The sequence below is a fragment of the Mustela lutreola genome, chromosome 9 (genome assembly GCF_030435805.1).
Source record: "Mustela lutreola isolate mMusLut2 chromosome 9, mMusLut2.pri, whole genome shotgun sequence".
Lineage (NCBI taxonomy): Eukaryota > Metazoa > Chordata > Mammalia > Carnivora > Mustelidae > Mustela > Mustela lutreola.
Window position 1 is genome coordinate 108,222,382 of NC_081298.1, and position 23,651 is coordinate 108,246,032.

At 57.3% G+C, this 23,651-nt stretch overlaps 2 protein-coding genes across 18 annotated transcripts in view; one reads left to right on the forward strand and one right to left on the reverse strand.

The window, feature by feature from the left end:
- PAX8 (paired box 8) overlaps positions 1–2,148 on the forward strand; it is a 56,744-nt gene extending 54,596 nt beyond the window's left edge. For all 11 annotated transcript variants that reach the window (XM_059188334.1, XM_059188341.1, XM_059188343.1 and 8 more), the window contains one exon: positions 920–2,148. In XM_059188334.1, the coding sequence (XP_059044317.1) occupies positions 920–996 (77 nt within the window). In that variant the 3' untranslated portion in view covers positions 997–2,148. The remainder of the gene's footprint in view (positions 1–919) is intronic.
- Positions 2,149–13,203: 11,055 nt separating this feature from the next.
- Positions 13,204–23,651, reverse strand: part of PSD4 (pleckstrin and Sec7 domain containing 4) — a 35,780-nt gene continuing 25,332 nt past the window's right edge. For all 7 annotated transcript variants that reach the window (XM_059188346.1, XM_059188348.1, XM_059188353.1 and 4 more), the window contains 12 exons: positions 22,618–22,794; positions 22,099–22,179; positions 21,841–21,953; positions 21,549–21,607; positions 21,281–21,370; positions 19,897–19,940; positions 19,387–19,547; positions 18,363–18,433; positions 18,082–18,248; positions 17,452–17,596; positions 17,055–17,198; positions 13,204–15,509 (listed from right to left, as the gene is read on the reverse strand). In XM_059188346.1, coding sequence (XP_059044329.1) covers positions 15,252–15,509; positions 17,055–17,198; positions 17,452–17,596; positions 18,082–18,248; positions 18,363–18,433; positions 19,387–19,547; positions 19,897–19,940; positions 21,281–21,370; positions 21,549–21,607; positions 21,841–21,953; positions 22,099–22,179; positions 22,618–22,794 — 1,510 coding nt within the window. In that variant the 3' untranslated portion in view covers positions 13,204–15,251. The remainder of the gene's footprint in view (positions 15,510–17,054; positions 17,199–17,451; positions 17,597–18,081; positions 18,249–18,362; positions 18,434–19,386; positions 19,548–19,896; positions 19,941–21,280; positions 21,371–21,548; positions 21,608–21,840; positions 21,954–22,098; positions 22,180–22,617; positions 22,795–23,651) is intronic.

The window sequence follows — 23,651 nt, forward strand, 5'->3', positions numbered from 1 at the left end:
CCGTGGAAGGTCCAGAGAGTGAGCCGTGGGTTCCCCTTCACCCATCTCTTGACCCAGGGCCATGGGCTAGATACAGAAGCTTTTTAGGAAACCAGGCCCCATAAATGGAAACTCAAGGGATTCTGCTAGAGTCTCCCCGAACGATGACCTTGAGGGTCTCAGAGCAAACCTGAGCCCAGGAAAAGCGATGAGGCCAGTGTGGCCCACCCCATGGGCACTGTCATAGGCCTGGCAGGACCATCCATCTCCAAGTCTCCCTCTCCTGCCATGACCCCCTGGCATTCCAGAAGCGACCAGAAGGATGGCTCACCTGGGCTCTGTTTGCCAGATGGGTTCAACTCTAAGCCACCTTTCTGTTCGATTTTACCAGAAAGGATGAGGCTGCTGAGCTGGGCCAGGGGGCAGGGCACCTCCCTGCCAACCCCACCCGGGCTGCCTATCCTGTAGGTGGACAGTCTCCCCAGGGAGGCCCTCAAAGGCACATTTCCCCTGGGCACTCGGGATTCTAGTCCTTCTGGGCCCTAAGAGGAAGATTCTCTGACCTCTCACTGTTTGGGCAAGGGTTGGGACGGCCTCAGGAATCCCCCAGTGTGCTTGGTTCTTCGGGGTTCCAGATGTAACTGCTGCCAATTGCCCTTTCCCTGAGACGAGGGTGTTGAAGGTCAAGGCGATCCTGGGAGGAGGGGTAAGAAGCCACGGTTCTCATTCTGGCCAGAAACCCGAAGGTGAGGCCGGAGAAGGAGGAGGAAATAGGGCCAGAGAGGAGTTAATCTTTGATGATCAGATAGGCCTAAGGAGTAGATGATTAACTTATGTTGTCTTCAAGGTTAGCAGATGCAGGAGAGACTGTGTGGTGCAATTTCCACTCTGACCAGCGGTGTGGTTGTTGTTGTTGTTGTTTTTTTTTAAACATGTCCAGGTTCCCCGTATTATTACAGTTCCACATCAAGGCCAAGTGCGCCACCCACCACCGCCACGGCCTTTGACCATCTGTAGTTGCTATGGGGACAGTGGGAGCAACTGAGCACCAGGAGGACTTGGCCTGGGACAGGCCTCAGAGAGTCACACAAAGGAATCTTTATTTATTACATGAAAAATAACCGCAAGTCCAGCACTGTGGCGCACTCCCTGTGTGGTTGTTTTAATGAACCATGAAAGACAGGATAACTTTGGAGAAGGCCAAACTGTCCTCTAAGACTCCATAAGGAGGGGCAGGAGTCCCAGGGAAAGAGAGAAAGGTTCTGTTCCAAAAGAGAACGGAACGGAAAAAATGTGGAGAGAAGAAGGAACAGTCGAAGAGCTCGAGAGGGATGGCGCAGAGGCCCACGATGGGCTTAGGACCCCACGATGGGCTTAGGACCCCACGGGGGCCCCCTGGCTCCTCCATCGACAGGCTCTCGGAGGTGCGGCCCACACCCCGCAGCCAGGCACCAATGCTCCCGTCACGGCCCCTCGGAGAGCCGCCTCCCGCCTGCCCCACAGCTGAGGCTCCGGCTGTCCACCTTCTCCGCTCAGCTTGCTTGGCATTTCTGCACCTCCCTCCTGGCCAGGGCTGAGGGCTGGGTCAAAGCCGGAAGCTCCTCCTGATGGTCACCGGGACCTTCCTGTCGCCTGCCGCTGAGAACCTGTGAGCACGCCCCAGTTCTCCGGTGGATCACCCCCTCGCAGCCAGATCAGCCCACTCCAGCTGGAGACAACCATTCCCAAAGGCACCCCACCCCCAACCCTGGCTCCTGGGGAGTAACCTGCAGCCCTGGGGTAGAGCGAGGCCCAATTGCTGGGGGCCCGCTTCCCTTCCCCGACAGCCCCTGCCCTGCCAGGTGTGCCCCCTGCAGCCCCAGCCCACAGCAACTCAAGAGTCCCCGTGGCGACCCCCCCAAGCCAGCATGGAGGTGCCCTCTCCGGCCTCCCTGCCCTGCAACCCTTGCCCCCGCCAAAGCCTGACTGTAAATACTATAAATGAAGCTCTGTTTGGGTCAAGCTTCCCTCATTCCACCCCCAGACTTTGGCCTCTCAGTGAATTGTCTCCCTGCCATGTTGGGCTTCTCTCCTTGATGCTTCTTTTCTTTTTCTTTCTTTTTTTTTCTTTTTTTTTTTTAAAGACAACCCATCATTACCACATAACTCAATAAACCATTACTCTTCGTCTCAGGCTTTGGGGTTGGCTGGGGAAGGAAGCAGCCTGGGTCTGGGCTTTCTCCAGAGAACTTCAGAGCCCCCATGGACCACGAGCTCACTGTGGGGTGGGGGGCGGGGAGTTGAAGGACCGTGGGCTGCCCAGAAGCCCTGACTTCGCATTCCCCCTCTCCCTCTGTTGCTAGACGTTGAACTCCGGGCAGTCCCATCTCCTCAACTTTGATTTCCACTGTGAGTGAACACCAGGACAAAATGAGCACATGGCACGGTGCCCGGGGCCAGTCTTAGACTTCCCACAAGTAGTCGCTCTCGTTATTCACAGGAAGCCAGAGAAAGCTGCAGGGAGGACTGGAGAAGGTTCTGGAAACACAATAACCTGGGGCCTACATAACAGCTCCCGTGCCTCCTGGAGCGGGAGAGGAGGAGGGGTGAAGACGTCTCCTGGGCAGTGCTGTGTGCCAGAGTCGGTGCGAAGGGCATCCAATAGATAAGTTGGGATTAGCTCCATTTTACATTTGAGGAAACTGAAGCTCAGACAAAATGAAATAACTTGCTCAAGGGGGAAATAGTGGGTTCAATCAAGTCCTCTTGGAAGGACTGGGTGATGGGAGGCCCTGGGTGTGCAGGGCCATGAGGAGCCGAGGGAGCCTTTGGGGACTTGCAGACAATCCCTGTCTGAGAAATGCAGGAGAACATGGGTCAACATAAAATGGTGGCTGTGAGGGCTCTGCCCCCACCAGGACGCTTGGCCTGCAGGCACCTTCTCCATGTGGGGCGCAGCGGGAACAAGGGGCAACGCGCCCTGTTGAATGCTGACAGCAGGGCAGACAACTCAGGTTGAGTCAGATGAAGAGAGAACTCCTCAGCCACCATGGACTCCAAGACTAGGAGGGCTGAGGAAGAGACATAGGGCTCTTACTATCCACCCCTCCCCCCCGTCTCTTCCCTAAAGAGAAGCCGGGGATGCTCACCAAGGATGGCATGAGTGTAGAGCCGTGGGACCATCCCATAGAGAAAACCAGCCTCGTGTCTGAGAGGACCCGAATTGAGGCTCATTTTCCAGTAACAGCGCTTCCCTCTACAACAAGCTTAGCCACAGGCTCCTCATCATCTCAAACCTCTGAGTCCCTGAGTGCCCTAAGGCAGCCCCCCACCTGGTTCTGAGGAGCAAGGAACCACCTGCCCTCATCCAAGATCACTTTGAGATATGCGGTGCCCCTGGCAGGCCTCCTCCAAACCCCAAACAGCAAAGGGACTTAGGCTGTGCTTTTGCTACAGGGTGACCATGGTTCAGAACTCCCCTTCCTTTCTCTGAGGTGCTCTGAGCATCCCTGGGCACTTTGCCTCAAGCAAGTGTTGGTGTGTGGTGTGTGGTGTGTGGTGTGGGCCAAAGGCAGCATGGCTGGCCAGTACCTACCCAGACATTCGATCTGTCAATTCGACCGTCAAACCACGGTCCCCCTTTGGAAAATGCAGTCATCTATGCATTCTGGGAAAGCGACCATTTGAGGTGCCCCCAGCATTGCGAGGCGCTGTTGAGAGAAGTCGGGGCCACACTGGCAGGGCTTGGTAAAGGACTATGAAGAGGATGGGGGGACATAGGGGTTGGGTTACCACATAGCAAGGTTTCTGTGAAGGGTTGCGGGAGTTGAGTGTGTGGGGAGGATAATGGGGGATGGGGCCTGGGCCTGAGGATTCCCAAGGCACCACGGACGGGCCCACCATCACCCACCCTGCAGAGCAGCTACAACAATCCCAGTCACAGCCCGTGTGAGGAGGCCTCCACAGCTTTCCCGGCAGCTCTCCCTGCTGCTCCCTTATCTTCACTCATCCCCTTCTGTGACCTCTACCCCCTGCCCCTGCTAACATGGCCAGGCCTGCCCAGTGTCAGGAGCTCACAGAAGTCTGAGCGGGCCAGGCAGCCCCTGCAGGTGGCCGTAAAAGTTCCTGCTAGGAGACAGAACAGCTCAGACCACCTGGACCACGAGATGGAGTAGAACCCATCTTTCCAAGGTGGGCTGGAGCTGGTGTGATCCTCAGGCCTCTAGGAGTGGGGACAGGGGCAGCTGGGAGTCCTGCCTCCAAGGCCTGCCCCAGGCTGGTTCACCTCCCTGGCTCCTCCAATATTCTTGCCATGAGTTGTTACCAAAGAGAGCCTGTTTTCCATGGGGGAGGGGGGTACACTCCATCCTGGCAACAAGCTCAGGCAAGAGGAGTCAGTGGCCAGTCTACTGATAGGAAATAGGGGACCAGCAAGATTGAGGGGTTTGCTAGGGTTGCCCCTCTCCTGCCTTCCCTCCTCATCCTCCTGCTTCCTTCCCCCAAAGCACGTACTTTTTCAGGTGTGTACCTATCTGGGTCCTCATCAGGTGATTCCTGATGTCCTGGTCCTTCAGGGGTGCCGGAGGAGAGGCCTAGAGACCTCAAGGCCCCTAGTGGGTGGGACTGAGCTTCAGGGGTAGAGGGAAGCCGATGAGGATTGGGGCTCCTTGCCCAGCCCCCCTCAATCCCTACTTCACTCCGACCTTCATCTTCCCTCATCCTCAGTAAGAGTCCTAACCCTTCACAAAGGCTTAGTTTCTGCTTATAAAAAAGCTCATTCGTGTCAATTTGTGTCCCTGATTCTGAACATTGGCTCCATTTTGCACTTGGAGTAACTGAGAACTTAAGATTTCTTGAACTTTTTCAATGTCATTCAGAGGAGGAGGGACCACCGCCCAACCCCTCGACCAAGGCCAACTCTGGGGTGGAATCCAAGGCTTGGATACCCAGATGTGGCCAGGCCTCTGCAGAGACCTCAGGCAGCTGTGACTTCTGTCAGAAGGTCCGTGACCGCCTAGGGCCCTGCCTTGCACTCCTGACGGGGCCAGCAGTCCCTGATGGAAAGCCTGGACGTCAGGCTACAGGTAGAGGAGTGCAGGGCCGGGTTGATCCCGGTTCCCTTCTGTCCCTGGCCCTGAGTTTCTCCTTAGGCCATCCCTTGGCTGCTGTTCTCCTTCCTTTAAGGTCACAAAGCATTTGCGTCGGTAGGGGAATTCCTTGTTCCTCTGCTGCACCTTCTGAGTCACCCTCCAGAGGGAGTGAGCCAGCAGAGTGACCACCGAGGTGAATCTTGGGACGAGTCGCGTCCCTCTACCTCTCTCACCTCCTTGTCCTGACACTTTCATCTCTTAGTTTTTGTTCCAGTACCTTCTCTTAGTTTTTGTTCCAGTACCTTCTCCTCAGGGTCTCATGAAATTATTCCTTTGATGCCTCTGAACCTCCCCCACTTTGTGGGTGTCCGCAGGGGTGTGGACCTGTGAGAGAGTGGGCGAATGCTCAGGAAGGGCTTAGAGGTCCTGCATCCGGCTCCACAAATGCCACCAACTCTCCTCTCTCCGTCTCCTCACCATTCAGCCCCTTGTTCTTCTCATTACCACCTTCTGTTCCTCTTGCTTTTGGGGGACTCAGGGACACAGGCGTAGAGGCTCCCTCTCCCAGCAGGTGCACAGGCCCACAGCTGACAGCCCCCTCACACACCCCACCACCTTTCCGCCCCACCTGCAATATCACAGGCCCTGGGACAGAACCCACAGCCAGGCCTTCGAAGAAGCTGGAGGAAGGGGCAAGACGGGCCCCTCCTGGCCAGCATGCTCTCCCCTCCCCCGAGGGCACCCCTTCTCCTGTTCTTGCAAAGGGCCGCGCACGGGGATTCAGGAATTCGGGGACCAGGACTAGGGGCTCCCCAGCGGCAGCGGTGGCGGGAAGCAGGGCTCTCTGGGTGAGGGGAAGGGGAGCGGGGAGTTGGGCCCCAGCTCCTCCGCATCTGTGCCTGGTGGCAGCCGGCCAGGTTGTGGAGTGGAGCGCTGCCTGCGGCTCTCCCAGGGAAATGTGATTTCCCCTTGAGTGAAGCGGACTGTGCAGTGTGGAAATTGGCTCTTTTCTGAGCGAGCGGCGGCTGTTCTGGAGTCGGGGCAGGCTGGGGCCCGCGGGAGGCCGCGCTGGCCCCTGGAGTGAGCCGGGAGCAGCCATGTGCTGAGAACTCATTAGGGATAAATCAAACTAGTACCAGCATGAAGCCAACACCCTCCCCCCCCCCCCACCGCGCCTCCGGTCCCCACCCCCTCGGAGACCCCCTACTTCCACCTCCTCCTCCTCCTCCGCAGCCCAGGCCCCCTCCCCCACGTCAGGGAGCAGAGCCCACTGCACACAGACAATCGCACACACAGGACTGCAGCCTGCGGCCCACTCCAGGAGCCGGCCTCCAACGGGAGCCCAGTTGGCTGGCAAATAAATCTTTGTTGTTTGGTTTTTGCTTGTTTACTTTGGGGACAGGGGATTGGTAGCAAGCTGTAACTTCCAGCCCCCAGGCATACAGCGCCCCTCCCCACCTCAGCCTCACCGTGAGTGTGGATGGGGAGCTCACATACAAACCCTCTCACCTTCCTGCCTTCTTTCCAGGCCTGCCCCTGCCTCCCCACATGGGTTCCCCCCACCCCCACGTATATCCCCCTGGGGAGATGAGAGCAGAAGGTTCCCTGGGCCCAATCTTATCTGTCTACCACAGGCCTCCCCGGGGACTTCACCCAAGCAGGACACACAAATTGTCCATAAAAGAGCGAGCTTGGTCTGAATGGACTGAATGGGAAACTCATTCCCCCACCCTCTCCCTGCCCCCAAAGGAAGGGAAGAGAAAGAGAAAAGCTTAAGAAGGAGGGGAGGAGGCTGATGAAACTAGCTGTTGGTGCCAGGGAAAGGGGGCTGCTCTGCCTGCCTTTCTGGGGACTGAATTTGAGGGGTACCAGAACCTGCTGGTTCTTGTCGTCAGAACAAGGTCCCGGTCATCACCTTTGTTTCTCCCACCCCTCCCCGAGAGAGGGGGGCCAGGGATGGAGGGAAGGAGCCCAGAGCTGGGGGGTGGGCCTTGGACCCCTCCCTATCACCTCCCCACTGGAGACCCCAGGGGACTCCAGTTTCCTCAGCTGTGAAATGCATGGCATGGGCCATGATGTCCAGCCCAAACACTGTGACTCAACAGTTGCTGGGTCAGTGAAAGGCATTCCCAGCCTCATCTGACTGGTTCAGGTATGAAGCCTCTTTTCCCCAAATTCCCCAGGTAACTTTCCATTGAACACCCCCAGGAAACGCCATATTTCCATATTTGGAATCGGGTCTCTGTTGGGGTGGGGTGGGGTGGCTTCTGGTGCCCACTCACGCAGGGCACTGGAGCCCTGCCTTGGCTGGAGGAGAGAAGCCAGGCTTCCAAAGGATTCCAGGACTGGGGCAGAAACCAGAGCGAGGCTAAGGCATCACAGTTAATGGTTGGGGTGGGGGGGGAGTCTGCTGAGCTCTCATGCTGACTGCCATGTTCATCTGGGGTTCGCTCGTGAACCATCTACGATGTCTCAGCCTCGGTGACAGGCACGGAGCTGAGAACAAGATGAATCCGATTGGATTCCACCACCCACTGCCCCCCAACCCTCAAGTCCCTCTGACCATAGAAATGAGACTTCTACAGAAGTCACTACAGAACAAGCTGGAAAAGTCATGAAGGCCATGAGTGCTTGCAGGTTTCCGACAATGCTTGCAAAATCCTTCCTGTCTCCTCGAAGATGAAGCAGCAGCCGCCAGGAACACCAACCACAAACCCTAAACCCCCTCTAGGGCCTTAAAAGCCAGACCTCAATCCCCAGAAAAGGGCTGTTCTCCTGTGCTTGGGTTCCCAGGAGAGAGAACGAGGGTGCTAGGTGAGGGCAACGCAAAATGTAAGCGAGACCCTTCTCAAATGCCGTCTCACCCCACTCCAGCTCAAATGCCACTAGCCCGGAGCCTGGGAACCTGAAGCCCTGGGTTTTACTCTGAGCTGCTTCTTTGTTCCTTCTATGTGGTGCCAGGCCAGGACAGGGGAAGAGGGGTCTCAGCGTCTAAACCAGCTGGGCAGCTGCCCCTCCCTCTGTGGGCTTCCCTGGTTTCCCCCCTTTGTCCCATCTCAATACCGGCCCCTCCCCAGCTCAGCAGGCTGCCCCCCCCCCCCACACACACACCCTTCTCCAACCACAGCTTGGAGGAGCAGAAGGGAAAGGTGGAGGGTAGGAAATGAGACATAGGAGAGCAGCGGGGGGATACATGGGGACGGAGACTCCAGCTGGCTGTGAGTTCTAGGTCCTTGGGTTCTTCTTTCCCATAAGCTTCTGCTAAGTGTTGGTGACAGAGACAGCAGTCTTGGGGGACAGGCCTCCCCTCCCCGATCCCCCCCCCACCCGCAAGCGCATTGCAGCCAAGCCCCACTTGGAGGGTGTAGGGAGGGGCCCATAAGGGCTGTAGCACAATGATGGGGGGGGCGCGTCCTAGCAGGGGGAGCAGGTGCCTTCTCTCAGCAGCAGGCCCGGGGTGGGGGTTGGGTGGGGGTGGGCTGAGACCCAGGCCAAGGCTCAGGGCCCATCTGAGCATGTCGCCTGCTAAGGAGGAGCGGAGGCGGGGGAGGGGAGGGCGGGGAGGTGAATAAATAATAGGAAATAAAACTTCATGAAGCAGAAAATAAAAGGCAGATTATACAGATGTGGCAATTTGAAGGATCATTGCCTCTGTCCTCTTTTTAACTGCTGCATCTGGAGTTTTGAAGCAGCTTACCCTCTCCCTCCCTCAGCCACGTCCCCGCCTGGCTGGAGGCCCCCACGGGGCCAAGGCACGAGTGGGGACAGCACCTCTAACCTCTCTGCCCGTGGCGGTCCCTTAGCACCATGCGCTGCTGCCCGGCCTCCACTGAGCCTGTGGGTAGAGGGTGAAGGGGGGGGTGCTGGGTGTTTCGGGGTGAAGCCCTGGGCGAGGTGCGGCTGGGGCTGGGTTTATGTGAGGAAGGGGAACAGCTGCAAGACAGCAGGGTCTGAATGAGGACAGGGCTGGTCATGAGGAAGGTCACAGGGCCTTTCTCTGGCATCGCTGTCTCCTCGAAGATGAAGCAGCAGCCGCCAGGAACACCAACCACAAACCCTAAACCCCCTCTAGGGCCTTAAAAGCCAGACCTCAATCCCCAGAAAAGGGCTGTTCTCCTGTGCTTGGGTTCCCAGGAGAGAGAACGAGGGTGCTAGGTGAGGGCAACGCAAAATGTAAGCGAGACTCTTCTCAGGAGGGAACGTGGATGGTCAGGAACGGAGTGAGGCAGGGCGCCCCGTGCCAAAGGGGCTTTGGCTGAGGGGTAGCTGGAGGGTGAAGTTTAAATCTCCGTATCTTCCTGCAGGCAGCTTCTTTCTCCCTCTTCATCAAAATTCATTTGTTAAGCTTCAATTTGACACTGTGCCAGGTGCCATATAAACAGACATGGTCCCTGCCCTTAAGGAATTTCCAACCTAAGACACACACACACTGACATTTTGTTTATTTTATTTTAAATATTAATGTATTCCCCACCTTGTTCCAGAGAGGATTTGAGACAGCTCACAGGAAATGCATGCAATAAATTAGGAAAATACAAGTAAGGACTAAAGTATCGGGACCCCAGAAAATGCAGAGTGAGCGGCCCTGAGCAGGCCCCGTTGAGCTGGAGATCGGCCTTGAGTCTCGTGGCAGTGGCCAAGTGGAAGGGTTTCACGGTCCCTTACCTGACTGAGAAAATCATCGCTTTTCTGTCCATGTACCTCCTCCAGACCCTGTCTGTGTCACACCAGACGGAGACAAAGACGTCAGAAAACCAGAAGCTTCCGCCTGACACCAAAGGTGAGGCAAAGGCCCATTTGGCTCAAATATCCTCAGAATCCTGGTGTGTCACCTCTCAAGACACAGAACCGTCACAGAATCATTAATAGAAACAGAGGAGTCAGAGGGGACAGGTTTAGGGGGACGACACTAAATCCAGTCTTATGTGTAATAAGTAACATCTATACGGAAACTTATCCTCTCCGGGAAGAATATTGAGGGCCGAGTCCTGCCCAGTTAGACCTCTGGGGCAAAAGCCAGGGCAGAGATCAGAGCTGAAGGTTTATTTACATCAGGAGGCTTTCCGAGAAGCTATCCTGAAGGCCTCCGAAAGCTGCACCTTGGGGGAAGACTGAGTTCAGGGATAGGAGGAGAAAGCAGAAGAAAGACAGAGAAAGAACATGGAAGAAGGGAGAAGAACCAGGAGAACATGTAGGCCAGAAGCCCAAGGGCATACAGCTTTGAGAGTTATACTTTCATACTGCAGGTGTTGGCTCCTGAGCATTGGGAACCAGCTTGCCCAGCTCCTCCCCTTGGGAAGCGTCTGTTCCACTGGGAGCAGGGACAGAAAGAAGAGGGAAGGGAATGAGGGGATAGCAGGGGAAGGGAGGGATGTAGAAAGTTAGAGACTTAACTGGGGGAGCAGTGATCAAGGAAGGCTTCCTGGAGGAGACGGCATCCAGATACAGTTGGTTTCCTCCCTATCCTGGTACCAGTAGTACTCAGAATTTCTCCGCAGCTGGTCCCAGTCTCCATCCTTTGTGTGATACGGCTTCACCACCACCCCATCTCAGAAGGTGGACTCTGCCTATCCTAAGCCCCTGACCCTGGTGATTGGCTCAGAGATGGGCACATGGCTCAAAGTGGGCAGCTCAGAGAGACTCTGTTGCTGAACTTGAGTTTGAACTTCCCAAGAAGCAGATGGTCTCTCTGTGTTAGACTGGCACCAAGAAGAGGGCCACTTGGTAGCTCCTGGGGCCATCTTGGGACCATGAGGGCTCCTCCTGCTTCCTTGCCTGGGAGATGGAGCCCAGAAGAACAGAGCAGGGCAAGGCTCAGTGCAGAGCCCTCGCTCAAGCTTCACCTGACCTGGATATAGAGCGACTCATTATGGGAGTGATGGAATGTCCTCTCTTTTTTTAGCTAAAGCCCATTTGAGTTCAGATTTGTTACTTGCAACTTCCAGGCAGAAGAAAAACCGAGGCCTTGCATTTGGAGAGCAGAACCCAAGCGGGGCCCCCAGGAGGGGAGGGTGCATGGGGTAAGGCCAGTAAGGCCGTGAGCTAATAGCTAACTTGCTAGGCTTTCCTTCAGTGCCAGGCATTGTTCTGAGATGTTTACGTGCATAATTTTACTTATTCCTCACAAGGACTCTCTGAGGTAAATAGTGTTATTATCCTTGTTTGATAAGCAATCCGGAGTATAAGAGGGTAGGTAACTGACCCATGGTCAGACGGCTAGAAAAGGAACCATGGGGGCTCAATCCCAGGCAGTCTAACTCCAGGTCCTAACTGCTGACTCCGGATCATGCTGGGCCTTGTGCGGGGCTAGGCAGGTCTCTGGGTCAAAGGTCGCTGAGAGGTGCGGGGCATGAAGGCTGAGAAGACACTGGATTTGATGATTAAGGGTCACAAGTGGCCCTTCTGGTATGTCCTCATTTCAGAGATGAGTACCACAGAAACCAGTTTGCAAGGTGTGAACAGGAGCCAGGTGTGAATGGGACCCAGGCAAGGGAGAGCAACAGCCGGCAAAGACCACACATGTGTGGGTCTCAGCTACAACAAGCAAGGAGTCAAATGCCCGTTTTTCCTTTTCTTTTTTTTTTTCGCAAGGGCGATATCCTGGAAGTTGTTGGCAAGGGATGAAGAAGGGGGTAAAAGTAGGTCCAGAGACCCAGATGGAAGCCCTGAGGGAGAGAGGTCACGGCAGGCGGGAGGAGCAGGGGTGGTGTGTGGTCTCAGGGAAGAGGTCGGTCCCAAGAACGCAGTGAGCACCTCTTCTGCTAGAGAAGGGAAGAGGAAAGGACAGGTAAAGGTGTAAGCCACAGTGAGATGGCCAGGGGGCAGAGACATCCAGAAGAGTTAGTTGATGGAGAGGCGGTGGGGAGGAGCCGTCGTGGAGAGTGTGGCATTCAGGAAAGCCATAAGTACGCGTTGAGTATGTGCAGGCATGCGCCTGGGGGCGGGGGTCAGGGAGGGAGAAGGGCCAGATGGCGGATTGCCAGGTTGTCCTAAGTTTCCAGGCCACTGGTTTTTCCCCCCTCTTTTCATTTTTTATTTTAGACTTAAAAGAAGTTGCGCAGGTAGTACAGAGGGTCTCGAGGCCCCATTCCGACTCTCCCTATTGGCCTTATTCACTCAAGTCATTTCATTTTCTTAAAGCAAAACTCCCAGACTGGCTGGCTGGCTGTTAAGCCATGAGTCTGGGCCTCTCCTGCTGGAAAAGCACACTCTTGGGCTGCAGGCAAGGTCCCATGTGACCAGGCCCCGAGCCCCACTGCTGTGTTTCCCTTGCCCACCCTCACCCCAGTCCTGCAGCCCTGCTTCTTCCATGATAGCCCATCTGTTGTCACCATCGGACTCAGTTAAATGATAACATTTAAATGTTATCAGCAGAAAGCCACACAAAACAGAGATGCTGGGAGACCAGGGAAAGATTACATCTGGGGTATCACCTGGGTCACACCAGGCCCAGGGTCCCAGAGGCTGAGCCCCCCCTAGAAGGGAAAGGAGGAGCCAGAGACAAAACAGAGCCTGAGCTCATCACCAAGAACCTGTGCCCATCCCATTGTCTGCAAAGAGATGCACCAACCCGCTTCCCAGGTGGGAGAGGAAGCGAGGGTGAACACAAGGTCAGACATATGCCTGTGGGCCACATCTGCCCCACACCTCAGGATTAGGACTGGGAGCTCACTCAGTGTTCACTTTTGTGGGGACAATTCTTTGCGGAAACTCTAGGCTTCCCCCATATGGCTCCAGAAACTCTTTTTCTTCTCCATCTGCAGAAAGATGTCAGAGTTGCAACCCTTCCCATGGCTGACTTCTCCAGAAGTTGGGGGGCCTGGCTTGGACCTCTATGGGTTTAGGGAAGTGGAAGGTCCTGGTTCTGGTGATGGCTGGGGAAAAACAGACTAACTTCCTCTTCTTCAGGGAGCGGAACTCTGCAGCTGGACACCTGAGCACACAAGCTTGAAAGATGCAAGCCCGCCCCCCAGTGGTCATATGTCAGAACTGCAGCTTAGCCTCGCCTCGCCCTCAGGCCTCTGGTCCAAGCCCCTGTCTAGCTGCATTGGCCAGGTGGGATCCCGCGGCCCCCATCTGTCTCTGAAGGCTTCAGGTGCCCAGGTGAAAGACAGGTGCCAGTCCCACATGAGCAAAGAAGCATCAAACTGCCACATCCATGCAAAAATGCAGACAAACCTCTGCCTTTTATTCTGGTTTTAGAAAGAAGGATACATGTTCAGTGAGGTCAAATAACCCACTCAAGGCCAAGCTTGTATCAGTCCTGGGGCAAGTCACCTTGATCTGATACTAGGTTTTCACTTATTAGCTGCACATCAGTGATGTGACCCAAGCTGCTTTAAAAATATTTATCCGTGCCTCTGACCCCAAACTACTGAATCCGAATCCCTGAGCAGAGTGGGAGTGTGTCTTCTACATGCCTCTCCAGCAAGATGAAGTGTGCCTCTGCCCTAACAGCAAGGAGCCAGAGGACAGGGCTGTTACCTCCTGGAGGCCATAGGGAGATTCCATAAAAAGTGGTCAATATCAGTTGTGAAATGAATGAATGAACAAATGTGTGAGTGGGTGAACAAATGTTCCGAGGTCCCAAGGCTCTGACAGCCTGCACACACAGCGTTCCACACCCGCACACAGACACGGACACGCACATTCAGATGTGCACGGGCACCCATGCAAAGGGAGACCCAGCCTGGGATCCTGCAGGGGGTCCCAGCTGCGCCAATCCCCCTGACCCTCAGTTCCTTGCACACACGTGCACACCTCCTTCTTCACTGGCCTGCAGTTACTGTACACCGACTGAGTACCCGGCCCTGCCCTGAGCTGAGCCCTGGCCAGACAACCCCTGCGGTCCCCAAAGGGCCAGCCCCACTTGGTGGCCTTCCAGGCCCCAGGGCTGGTTTCTAGCATGGACTGTGAGGAGAGGGGCCCCGGCAGGAAGGCTGGAGAGGCCGTGCGTCAGCCAGCAGGCGGCAGCCGGGCAGCAGAGGCCCCTCTTGGCAGGCAGCCTGCTCGCACACTTGGCTGAACAGAGACAATGGTGGCTGCTTCTCCATCCCAGCCTCCTTCCCACAGGCAGAGCCCGAGGTCCATGAGTGTCCGGAACCTCCCCCAGAGCCCAGCTGGGAGGCAGCCAGAGGGCAGCACAGGGGGACTTCCCAGGAAGGGCAGCAAAGCCCCCTGAGAGCTGGCAGGGGGGTGAGGGATTCTGGAAGGGTTCCTGGTGCCCCTCCTTGGGAATGCAACTTCATGGGATGGGCTGCGTGGGAGGCAGCCAGGCTTTCACCCGGCCCTCACAGCTCCCAGACTAGCTCCTTCCAAGAGGGCCCCCAGGGGATATATCATGGCCTCTTGCCCCTCAGCCTCTCCCAGGTCTGAACCTGAGGGACCTCCTTCCCTGCTCTGAGGAAACAAAGGCCTCTTGTTCCCAGGGCTCTCCACAGAGCTCTGGAGGCCCCATGCCCTCTGGCCTTCACTGACCACCAATGGTTCTGCTCTGATGATTAGCAATTGGGTGTGTGGGGTGTGGCCTCTCCCATCTGCCCCAGGTGCACGGGTGATTGCGGCGGAAAGCACACAAAGGCCTGGGGCCCCAGAGTCAGCATCACTGAGTTTGTCCTCGAAGCCCCAGAAGCCCTACCTGTCAGGGGGCAGGGCCAAGCCACCCCGCTGTCTCAGTCACCTGAGGCTGCCTGGGTTCTCCCAGGACCTCTCATCCCAGGCCACCCGACTCCCAGAGCAAGACTGTCCTCAGGGCTGTGGCTCCTCTGGCTTGACTGCCCAGAGGCTTCTGCTGCCCCAGCCTCCCTTCTGGAAGCTCAGGGCCCACGGGTTCTTGGATTCTCAAATGAGTGCTGACCTGCCCCCAGGCCCAAGCAATGTGGCCACTCTAGACTGTGGAACAGGGAAGGGTGACATGGGAGCGCAGCCCACCCCTTGACCTCTGTCCTCCCTTGGGAGTGAGCAGGGATGAGGGCAGCTGGGGGCTGTCGTTGGGGTGAGCACAGCAGTAGCAGGAAAGCTCCGGCAAAGGGGGCGGTGAGGACTGCAGAGGAACAGGGGCTGTCCTTCAGCAGGAAAGGGAGGGCCTCCTCCCCAGTGCAGACCCGCTGAAGCAAGTCTCCTCCATGGGGTCTTACCTCAGGTCCCTTCCCCCACTTCTAGACCCCGGAACTCGGGGCCTGAGTCCGTGAGGCGGTCCCAGCTTCAGAGCTGATTGCGGTTCCTCTTGGGTATGATCTTCCGGTAAGTTCTGCGCTCTGAGATGTTGCGTTTCACCTTGGCCGTGGTGGGGGCCTCCTCCTGGTGCAGGGATGGGCTGGAGTGGGACTTCTTCAGGCTGGGCTTGGGCTCCTGAGCGCCTCTGGCTTCCCTCCCCAGCTGCTCTTCCCACAGGTCCAGGTCATCCGAGGGGCAGTGCAGACGGGCCACCAGCAGCTGCACGTAGGTCTCGTAGCGGGTTTTCTGCAATACACGGCCGTGCCCCCTTAACACCAGCCGGGCTTCTGCACAGGAGGAGGCCAGAAGCATGCAGGGCAGACCCCTCCCACATGCACAAAGCTCTGGACAATAAAGATTTCTGCAGAAAGAGGGCTGGACCCACAGCCAGTGTCTGCACTGAGCTTGAGCAAGCCAACTTTGCAGAACACGGCAGCCACATTGCCAAACCCTGCAGTTACCTGGATGGGGTTCTAACAGCACCCACCAGCCCAGCCTTGTTCTAACAGCCTCCACCTTGTAGCGCTGTAACTAATGTCTCCAGAATGTGTTCCATCCCCGAGACACTAAAAGATCCATAACCCGCTAGGCCTGATCTGTGCGGCATTGCACACAAACAGCTCACATCTGTACTGAAGCCTAATTGAGTCTGAATCGCATTTTAACAATTGGCATCTGGAGAGCGGGATGCTAACCACCTTCATCTGTTTAACACTCGGAAGGCCTCTGTAACTAGCAGTCTTCAGATATGGGTCCCCGTGTAGTAAGTGCCTGCTCACCCTGGGTGCCTGGGTGGCCCAGGAGTCCTTTTCTCCACTTAATCAAGAGGGCAAGAGGTCTAGAGAGGGCCCGGGGTTGCTACAGGTTGCAGCTGGTCATAGGTAGGGAGAGGCTAGAATTCTGCAGGCAGAGCTGGGTCCTGCCCCCCCACCCCAGGACCTCTGGGAAGTAGTGCACCTACCAAACCAAAGGCTGGGCCACAAAGGCAGGGAGGGGACAGCACGAAGCCCAGCACACACAGCCAGAGATGACACAGGTGCTCCCTTCTCTGGTCTCTGCCTCTGAGTGGCTCTGACCCTCTCTGTTCTCATACTGCCCCCCACCATCCCCCTCCTGCTTCGGGTCCCAGAACGTGCGCACTGACCATAAGCATAAAGTGTAAGGGGGGATGGGGAGATAGAATGGGGGGGTCAGGGGATAAAACAGTGCAGCATCAATCAGAGGGGTGAAAAGTCCTTGGTGAAGGTTATAAATGGGCTACAGTCCTGACTGGAGTAGGATGTGAATTCATGGGGTTTGGACACATTGTTTCATTCCTCCTTGCCTGTTTCCTCCTCTGTAAAGTGAAGATCACGGTCCCTACAGCAGTTGTTAGACAACTAAACAAGGTAATACAGGCAAGTATGACAAACGCCATAAATACTGCCTATTAGGACTAGGCAGGTATTAGGGGAAATAATTAAACTAAAACACAGTTTTTCCTTCAATTTAAGCGAAGTCAAATACAGTCCACTCTTAGGTAAAAGAAACTGACCAAACGTCTCCTGTGAGTGTTTCCAAAAAAGCAGTTTCTAGGAGCCCCCAGGACAAGAACTGAAGGGGTCTGAGTGCACACGGACACACACACTTTGCGCACAGCCCTGCACATGAATTCGCACACACGGCCTCCCCCAGTCCTGAGCCACCTGGGCAACGAAAGCTGCAAGGCCGGATGCGGCCACGAGAGGGCGGCAGAGAGCCCAGCCGAGGGGGTGGGAAAGCCCAGCGAAGGCGGAGACTCCGCAGCCTGACCTCATACTCCAGGTACTCCTTCCTCAAGCGGTACTCCTCCAGCTCGCGGCCGCGGCCCCGCCGCTCCGGTAAGTTCCTCTGCAGATCCAGCAGGTCGTCGGAGGCGGCGTCCAGGCAGTTCTCGTGGGATCGATGCTGCTCCTCCTGGGAGCGGGAGGCGGAGAGGGAAGCTGTCCCACCCAGCCCGAGGTGCGCAGTCCACCACAAACCTCTCAACATTCTGGACCCAGGTGCGCAGCCGCCCACCCTCCCTTTGTTTCCGGGCCCAGTGCGCAGCCCATCCCTCTCGGGGTTCCTAAGCCTGTTGCGCAGCCCCGCCCAACCATCTCCCACTTCGTCCCGAGGCTGAGCAGCCCCTTTCCCCGCCGCACCCGCCCCTTTCCGGGGCCCCCAGTACCAGGGAGCTCTGGGCGGGACCTATAGGCAGGATGGGCCGGACGAATCGGCGCTGGGAGCCCACAGCGGCGGGGAAGGGCGGCGCCGAGTGCGTGGCGGCGGCCAGGTTGATGCGCGCGATCCAGGAACTCATCTCCTTCGCGGTGCTGAGGGCAGAGGAGACCGTCAGACCCCAAGGTGACAGAGTCGGCCCTGCCCCTCTCCCCCCCACTCCCACCCCAACCTCCTATGGTCTGCACAGCCTTCCAGACTCAGGATTCAGCGCTTCAAAAAGCCAGAAGCCCGCCCACCAGTCGAGGTGGTTGACCTGTGCCGGTGGCTTTTATCATCAAAGAGGAAAATCTAGGAAGGCGAAAGATTTTTAGATCAAATGGGGGGGAAAAAATCGATCACTAGAGGCTTCCTGGAATCCTGGGTTCAGAAGTAGGAGGCTCAACCAGGCGCTGGACCAGGGAAGAGGCCCAGTTGGAAGCAAAGTGGGCGGGGTCGGGGGAGCAGGTGCGGCCCAAGGACCCCTGCCACCAGCATTGTCCTGCTTCCACCACAGCCATCAGAGGGTGATGAGCGAGGAACCAGGGAGAGGCGAGCCAGGGCCTTGCTGCTGGTCCATTCTCCCCCGCCCCCGACTTACGGAGCCTGGAAGAGGTAGAGGCGCCAGTCGGCAGTCCGCAGCTGGAAGACGTGCGGCTTCTTGGTGTAATGGGTGGCTGGTGTAGCCAGTGAGTGGTGCACCCCCACGGGCTCGTCCACCATCTGCCCCACCAAACTCTCCCCTGCAGGGGGGCAGTGGTCCTCTCCCTGGGGGGCGGGGCACAGGGGCTCAGAAAAGAGGTAATCATCAGTTGCCCACCCTCTGAACCATTCTGGGCCCTTCCCTGCCCTGCCTGTCAGGGCCATGCACCCCCTCCCTACCTTCAGGAAGTAAAGGACCATCCCTCGAAGCAACGTGTGGAACATCTTCCAGCCGCGCTTGCCCCACGGCGCTGCCCCAGGAGCAGAACACAACCAGACTCAGACACACATGACCCCTCTCCCCAACTTTGTCCCTCCCCAGGTGCACATAAACACACAGCAACATGCCAGCACCACAAGACACAGTCGCAAACAAGCAGTGCCACGCCTCACACCCTGGAAGTTGCACTCAAGCCCCACCAACAACAAAAGCAGATGTCCACACCGACTGTCCCCTCTCTCGACACTCCCACCCATCCTGAGAGGCACAGGGGCTCAGCTCCTCGTGCAGAAGAAGGGTCTCCGGGGTCACCTCTCTACCTTGCTCAGGCCCTGTGGCTTCTTGAAGCCAAATGCTAGTTCCTCTGTCCGATCCATCCAGGACCCCATTAATGTTCTGGTCCTGTTGCTGCCCTGCTATAAAGCCTGTACCTGTCCACACTGAGGCCGGATGTACCTCCTGCTGTTTTGTTCCCAGCAGACTATGCCTGCTCCTTTGTCTAGGGGGGGATGCCCTCTGGCCTCTTCCACCAAGGTTCAGCTCAGATACCATCATTTCCCAGAAGCCTCACCCATCCCTGTCCCCCACACCTCACCCCCAAGTCTAATCAAAGCCTGCCCCTCCTCCACACCCCCATACTTGATCTCCCCCTCCCTACACCCCTCAGCCATTTCCACCTTTTATCCCAGACACTGATGTGCTCACCTAACCTCCCCCTTACCACGAGGACCTGGAAAGCAGGGAGTACCTAGGTATGTCTTATCTCTGTACCCCTGTCCCTGGCGTCTTACCCGGTGCCCAGCACATGATCCCCATCAAGGAAGCAACAAAGGCTGCCTGTCCCTGACCCTGACCGTGCCAGCCTTCTGCACCTCAGCCCCCAGGTCACCTGCGCCAAGCCACTTGGCACTCCCACAGGCACGCACACACTTGGGTTTGATGGCAGACACGAGCCCTCCACGCCACAGGGCAGCAGATACTCACTCTTCTTGCCGTCCGCATCGTGATGCATCTTCCGGGCCAGGATGCCCTGCTTGTAGGTGGGCGCCGTGGGGTTCTGGGCCAGCTGCAGGAAAGGGTTGCTCAGCTTGCCAGTGGGGGGAGACACCTGGGCCTTCTCTGGTCGGCCTGCGTCTTCTTCATCCCTGGACATCAGAGAATCAGGTTGGGGGTACTGACCAGGCAGAGGCCACCAGGAGGTGCCCATGCACCTGTGCCCCAGGATCCCCAAAAAGGAGTCCTTCAAAACCAGCCCATCCATTCCTGTCATCCCCACCCTCCACGGCCCCTGGCTTCTCCAGGTGTTACCTGGGCTCCTTCACCCCTTGGAGACTCGCCCAGCGCCCAGCCTCTGGCTGGGACCCGCTCAGAGGGGAACACTGTCCAGCACCTCTCCCAGGCTCGTGCAACTCTCAGGTAGGCAGGTGGAGGGAAGACAGGCCCAGGGACGGGGGAGAGGGGCAGGCAGTGGAGAGAAGAGGGACTGTCACTTACATAGCCCATTCAAGCTTCTCACTTCGGATAGACCAGTAGAGGGCCTAGAACAGAAGCACACAGTGGGCAGGGAGCCTCGACCCGTGGGGCCCAAATTCTGGCTGGCCCAGGTCAGACAGGGCCAAGCTACAGTCTGCCTCTTCTACCCCTGGCCCAGCTGCCTTCCTCCTTGAGTGGGAAGCAGCTCCCGCATGCATCCAGCTACCCACGAGTGCAAGCGTGCAGCCACGGACGGAGCGGCCATGTGCCAGGCACCGTGGGAGACACTCCAGACAGGATGAGCAAAGCAATCCTAGTCCCTACCTGAGCTTAGGGAGGCCTGAGCTAGTTCTCTGGGAAAGGAAATGAATCATCTAGTACCATCCTGCCCTGAGGGATGGGACAGAGCAGGAACAGCCGACCAAGGTAGGGGTGGGGGTGGGGAGAGCAACAAATGGATGGTGAAGGAATGAGTCAACAAGGCACGGGGACATGGAAATGATCTGACAGAGTATTCATGTCCATGCAATCTTGCTTGCCTTTTTAGCCCCGGCAATGTCTAGCAGGATGCCAAGCACACAGCAAGTGTTATAGAAATGTCCACCATGCAGACAAAAGAACCAGTGCAGGGGCGCCTGGGTGGCTCAGTCGGTTAAGCCGCTGCCTTCGGCTCAGGTCATGATCTCAGTGTCCTGGGATCGAGTCCCGCATCCAGCTCTCTGCTCAGCCAGAAGCCTGCTTCTTCCCCCCTCTCTCTCTCTGCCTTCCTCTCTGCCTACTTGTGATCTCTGTGTCTGTCAAATAAATAAATAAAATCTTTAAAAGAAAAAAAAAAGAACCAGTGCCTTGCTGCATATGAAAAGTCAGCCGTGTGCCCCGCGTGCTGTGCTAGGCCCCTGACGCCCTTTATTTCATTGTGAGAACCACGCCGTAATGTAGTCGCTACCCCAGGAGAAACTCGAGCAAGCCAGGGGGTAAGCTGCCCAAGACTAGAGTTCAAACCCTAGAACATCTGGCCTCTAAGTCTTAGCCTTACTGGCACTTGAAACTTTGCCCTTTGCTCATTCCAAGAACCAAAGACCCAGTGCATCTCAAGACTCCCCATGCTCAGAATCACCTGGAAACTCCAGAGAACATCTTAGGGGTCCCAGCCCCAGGGATTCTAATTCAGTAGGTCCAAGGCAGGGGGCCTACGAGTTCGCACAAGCCAACAAACTCTAAGGTGTGGCTGCTGCCGGCTGGGACGCACACTCTAGTACCTTCCATACACAGGCCATGGCCTCCCAAGGACATTGCAGCAGAGCCAGGCCCAGGCTGAGCATCTCCCCCACTTTTCGGGGGAGATAAAGAGCTACAGAGGGAGCCCTAGTATCACGAGCCCAGGGAATAGCCCCGTGTGCCTTACCTTCAGCAGCTCCTTCGGGAAGTTCCCTCCGTCTTGCAGGCCATTCAGGTTGGTGATAAATTCCTGGCAGCTCATGCTCTTCCCAATGTTCTGTGGCCATTGAGGGAAGTGAGGCAACAGGCACACACTCCCCACCCCCCACAGAATACCTCCCCCTACCACCATTGGCCACTCTGGAACCTTCTCCAGTTCTCCAGACCTACGTCCTCCAGAGCCCTTCCATGACCCCATCCCAGGCCTCTGGCCTCAAGCTCCCCTGTGCCCTCACCTGTCCGTGCAGGTCTGTGTTGAGGAGCATGATGGCACAGGTCAAAGTGTGAACGGAATCTGTCCCAGAGGGAGGCGAGTGCAGAGAAAGCTCCTTAGAACCAGGACTCCTGCCTTTCCGCGGCCCAGACTGGGTGGGGTAACTGCAAATGCTTTTGGGTCTCCGTGGCTCCCCAAACACACACCCATGAGCTGGTACCCAGTAAATGCCTGAGCAGACCCAGGGGACACTTCCATGCCATCCCCCAAGGCAGCCCAGCGAGCCCTGCCCTCAGGGCCCGCCCCCTCCCTACCTGCAGAAGGGAAGGCCCCCGGATTGCAGTAATGGAAGCGCTTGGAGAACTGGTAGAGGATTCGCTCCCGCTCCTGAGTCTCCCCGCTGAGCACCAGGGCCTGGAGGAAGCCCCTGGAAGGAGGACCAGAGTCCAGGACAGGGCCCAGGCTGGGGTAGCCAGCAGGCTCCAGAGCTGGGGTCCAATCAGATTCCGGCCTCACCGGGGCCACCACCTCCCAGCCATCCCTCCTCTCCAGAGAGGGCCTGGAGGCCTTACCGGAGGGCTCGGTCCAGGCTCTGGCCTCCAAACTGGAAGAAGGACAAGTACTCCTCAGCCACAGCCCTACTGAAGTCATTGCTGCAGAGAGGAAACAGGAATGACGCCTGCAGTGGGGGGGTGGAGGTGGAGGTGGGGGTGGGGGGGTTGTCTGGGCTGGGGCTGCAGATGCCAAGGGGCCCAAGGACCCATGCCCATTCCCAGAGGGTGAGAGGGCAAGGGAGCAGCCGGGGTCTGGTCTGCCGTGGGCACCGTCTACTGCTGAGTGGGGAGCACACGTGCAGTTGGGTGGGGGGCAAGGTGGCCAGGTCCGGTGGCGCGAGGCAGGGCTCAAGAGTGTGGAGAAGGGGTGACAAGTGGGACTAAGAGGAAGCGGCAGGCACTGCCCAGGGACGGACTAGGACAGGATCGAGGGGATGAAGGTCAGCAGTGGGGCGGCCGGCCGGTGGACGGAGTCTGCTGACCGTGCTTCCTCTCCCGACACAACCTCCAGCCTTGCTCAGGGTCAAACCCCCTTACTTCTTCTGCAGGTAGGCGGCCACTTCAGACTTCCGGAAGCCTTCCAGGTGATAGAGGCGAGAGGCCAAGTTCCAGGCCACCTTGTCGCTGTTGACACCATTAGCCAGCTTGTCTCCAGTCTGTGGCCTCTGGCCTTCCTCCGGGCACTGCGCCTGGGGCATGGGGCTCTCGGGAAGCCTGCGAATGTCCAATAGTGGCCTCAGACTTCCACAAGGGATGGACAGGTGGGGGTACTGGGTCAAGTGTCCCTCCAGGTCAGTCATGGAAGGGGTGATCAGCAGGGGAGCTCGAGTGGTGGAGGGAGCAGCTAGACCAGGGCCTCACTGAGGAAACTCGTGCCTGGCCTGGCCTGGCCCGGGCACTGGGAGCCAAGGGCACCTCCCTAAGCGGGAGCCAAGCTTAGCACACGGTGCCTTCTCAGGTCAACCACAAGGACATTCTGAGTCTAACTCACCTTAGGCAGCAGGTGCTGAGGATGCCAGTGGTACTGAACCCATCCCCAGGAGGGATGGCACAGGTCTCCCCGACCCCCACCAGCCACTTGTCTCCCTCACCTGTCCTGCCCCGCTCGTGATGCCCCCTTGCCCCCTCCCCCTCCCTGCCCCAGCCCCAGGCTTTCCTCCTAGAGCTGTAGCCAAGGAAGGTGCAAAGGTGAGGGGAGATCAGGCTTCAGGCATGGTGACAGCTGGCGGTGGGGGTGGGGGCGGTCACACACTCGGGGAACACTCAGCATCTGACACTCAGAACTTTGGAGGCAACCAAGCCCAGTCTCTGCCGGACTCTTCCATTTCCCCAGCAACCCGACCACTGGGGCTGGGGGATCCTCCTTATGGGGTATTGGGATAGTCCATAGCCCAGTGACCAGAGTTAGGCAGCTGGACAGGAGCAGCATCAGCAGCACCTGCAAATGTTCACGGGTAAACCGACACTTATAACACGAGGCCACACCCGACAGTCCCTCTGCCCGAACACAAACGTCCATCTCTGCCCCTGCCTGGGCCATGTCTCTGCAGCTCATGCCTCCCTGAGGCTCC